Below are 3,125 nucleotides of genomic sequence, written 5' to 3' on the forward strand. Positions count from 1 at the left end.
AAATATTCAAAGTTTTGATTAGCAGAAGGGAAAAGAGGAAAAAAAAAATCATACCAAATTAATAGCACTATAACTTCAAGCCTATTGGGAAAGCCAATTTTCTTTTACCACTAATTTATGCATCAATTTACTAAAGAATGATGCAAATAATGAAGTTCCATGTACTCTAAAAAATATTAAGCATTAAGAAGAAATTAATGGTTTTGTTTAAAACTTATTCCTGTTACATAGAAACACAGTGACTATATGAATAAATTATATTGAACACTATCTGTGAGAGTCTTTTACTAGAAACTCCCAGTTAGATTTTTCATCCATTCAAATATTAGTTGACTCCACTATGTGCCAAGCACCATGTTGGATATCTTGGAATACGTGATTTTGCAGAGACAATGTTTTACTCCCTAACTAGGTTATATTTAGTACAATATTAAAATTCTTCTAAATGTGGCCATTTGAGAAATTCAGGCATTGCTTTCAGAATAATCTACAAAAGTTATTGAGTTTAAACATGTTCTATGTGTAAGGAAGGATATGTAAAATAGATAATATGCTCCATTTAGATAATACGCACTCAGATATTTGGGCTTAAGAAGCATGCACAAAGAGAAGAAAATGATAAAATTATACTACCTATACAGAACTTTTTCAGCTCGCAGAAATAGGAGTAAAAAGAAATGTTGTACACTATGTCAAAGTTAATAATTTACCTTTGCCATTTTCTCTGCCAACTGCAAACGACCATCAAGTTCCCTTCTGATCTGGGCTGCTTGTTCATCTGCATTATCCAGCTTTAAAATAGAAATTACACATACGTGATTATTTAATGACAGTGACCTACAGATTAAAGTAAAGACTTAAGGACTCAATTTTTGTTTTTAATAAATTCTCTCAGCTACCTATTGACAACACAGAATGGCAGTCCAATTAAATTTCTTGGGCACTTTTCATTTTGGTTTTGTTCACAAAAAAAGTTATTAAATTGCTAAGGGTAATAGCTCAGTTTATCAAAAATCTAATTATAATAATTCCTTGTCCAACCTGTCTGCAACAACTCTAAAACCAGGAAGTCCTTGTTTCCCTGAAATTACATTAAATTGTCTTTAAGCTTATTCCGTCCATCCTTCTGTGTTTGTGAAGGTCAGCCCTAAGTAGTTCCAGATAGATAAATATCTTGTTTTGTTCTTTCAAATTTCCAGAGTGGTGAGATTCTGAATAATGTTTTACTTCTTTTTCCTTTCAAAAAATATTCCCTTTATTTTTATAACAAGTTTGTGTATTAGTGCCAAACTACAAAAGTACCATTTGATTAACTGATAGAACTTCCTACCATTTAAATCTTCATATTCTCCTCACTCTAGTATCAACAGCCTTCTGCTGCCAAGAAACCCTTCCACTCTCTTACAGATTGGCACCACATTAGAATTCCATTCTCTTCTGCCAAATTTGATTGAAAGCAAGAGAAGCATGCTATCATCATTTTTAAAGATATTTACATGGAAAATTACTTTCACTTATCCAGTGAAATCATCTTTAATATAATTTCTTTTAACTTTTCCTTATGATTCCCTTCCCCCCAATTACTGATAATCAATTTCCTTTATTAGTTCATTATAAAAACTGCTATACTGAGGAGGTCCTATGAGCCATGCACAGTGTGGGATGCACTCGGTGGACTACAAATGTTTCTCTTGACTTTAATTCCTTTCCCTTTGTTACTTCCATCATAAAGAAACCCGGGCCACACAATACAACTGTAGTATAATAAAGGTGCATCTGCAGACTGGATTAGTATTGAGTACAACATTAAACCACCCAGGAGAATACAGATTAACTTTTCTATTTCCTGAAGAACTTCAAACTGACCAGATTATATTCTTTAAAGCAGCCTTAAAAAAAAAAATGCCTGAAAAAGATGAGTAGGGGCAATGCAGGTTGACAGGACGGTGGCGTCAGGACATATATAAAGAGTCAAGAAATGGGGAAGATGTTCTAGTAAAAGAGCACCAGGAGTTTGGAGGTGAGATGAATACTTGTAGAAATGATAGATATTGGGGGGCGGGGGAAGGTACATGGGAGATGGGGCTAGAGAGAGGCCAGCTACTTCATAAACTACTCTTCACAGCCACAATAGGGCATCTAGATTTGGTTCCTACAACAACGGGAATTCTTTGAGAGATTTTAAACAGGATTTTGGAAAGATCACTTTGTCTCCAGCACAAACAACAGATTAGAGGGACATAGGAAGTCTGTTATTTATTCATTAGAAAAACAGATCTGGGGTTACCTTCCTAAAAAAAAAATGTTTCCAGGTTGATTAAAAAAAATCAAATTCATTTAAAATCAAGTTTAAACACAGCCAAGATTTTTAAGATTTTATTCATTTATTTGAGAGAGCGAGAACGTGCATGCACGAGCAGGGGGAGGCACAGAGAGAGAGGGAGAAGCAGGCTTCCTGCTGAGCAGGGAGCCCAACACAGGGCTCAATCCCAGGACACTGGGATAATGACCTGAGCAGAAGGCAGACACTTAACCGACTGAGCCACCCAGGTGCCCTTAGCCGAAATTTTCTTAAACTAAATCACCGGTAAATAATTTTCTATGTCATCTCAAGAACAAACACAAGTTAATTAATAGGATGCAAAGTCAAAGAAACAAAGTTTCTCTTTACTGTTTCAAAGTCAAAATGATTTACATTAAAAACTAACAAAATTGTTAAAGAATGTGTGGCATCATGCAGAAGAATGAAACTGGACCATTTCCTTACACCACACACAAAAATAGACTCAAAATGGTTGAAAAGACCTCAATGTGAGACAGGAGTCCATCAAAATCCTAAAGGAGAACACGGGCAGCAACCTCTTCAACCTCAGCCGAAGCAACTTCTTCCTAGAAACATCGCCAAAGGCAAGGGAAGCAAGGGCAAAAATGAACTATTGGGACTTCATCAAGATAAAAAGCTTTTGCAAAGCAAAGGAAACAGTCAACAAAACCAAAAGACAACCGACAGAATGGGAGAAGATATTTGCAAATGACATATCAGATAAAGGGCTAGTATCCAAAATCTATAAAGAACTCATCAAACTCAACACCCAAAGAACAAAGAATCCAATCAAGAAATGGGC

At 35.4% G+C, this 3,125-nt stretch overlaps 1 protein-coding gene across 13 annotated transcripts in view; it reads right to left on the minus strand.

Moving 5' to 3' along the window:
• The window catches only part of CADPS2 (calcium dependent secretion activator 2), a 532,431-nt gene that overhangs the window by 320,421 nt on the left and 208,885 nt on the right, over nucleotides 1–3,125 (minus strand). For all 13 annotated transcript variants that reach the window (XM_044920121.1, XM_044920119.1, XM_044920123.1 and 10 more), the window contains exon 4: nucleotides 711–791. In XM_044920121.1, coding sequence (XP_044776056.1) covers nucleotides 711–791 — 81 coding nt within the window. The remainder of the gene's footprint in view (nucleotides 1–710; nucleotides 792–3,125) is intronic.

This window comes from Neomonachus schauinslandi, chromosome 12 (assembly GCF_002201575.2).
Source record: "Neomonachus schauinslandi chromosome 12, ASM220157v2, whole genome shotgun sequence".
NCBI lineage: Eukaryota > Metazoa > Chordata > Mammalia > Carnivora > Phocidae > Neomonachus > Neomonachus schauinslandi.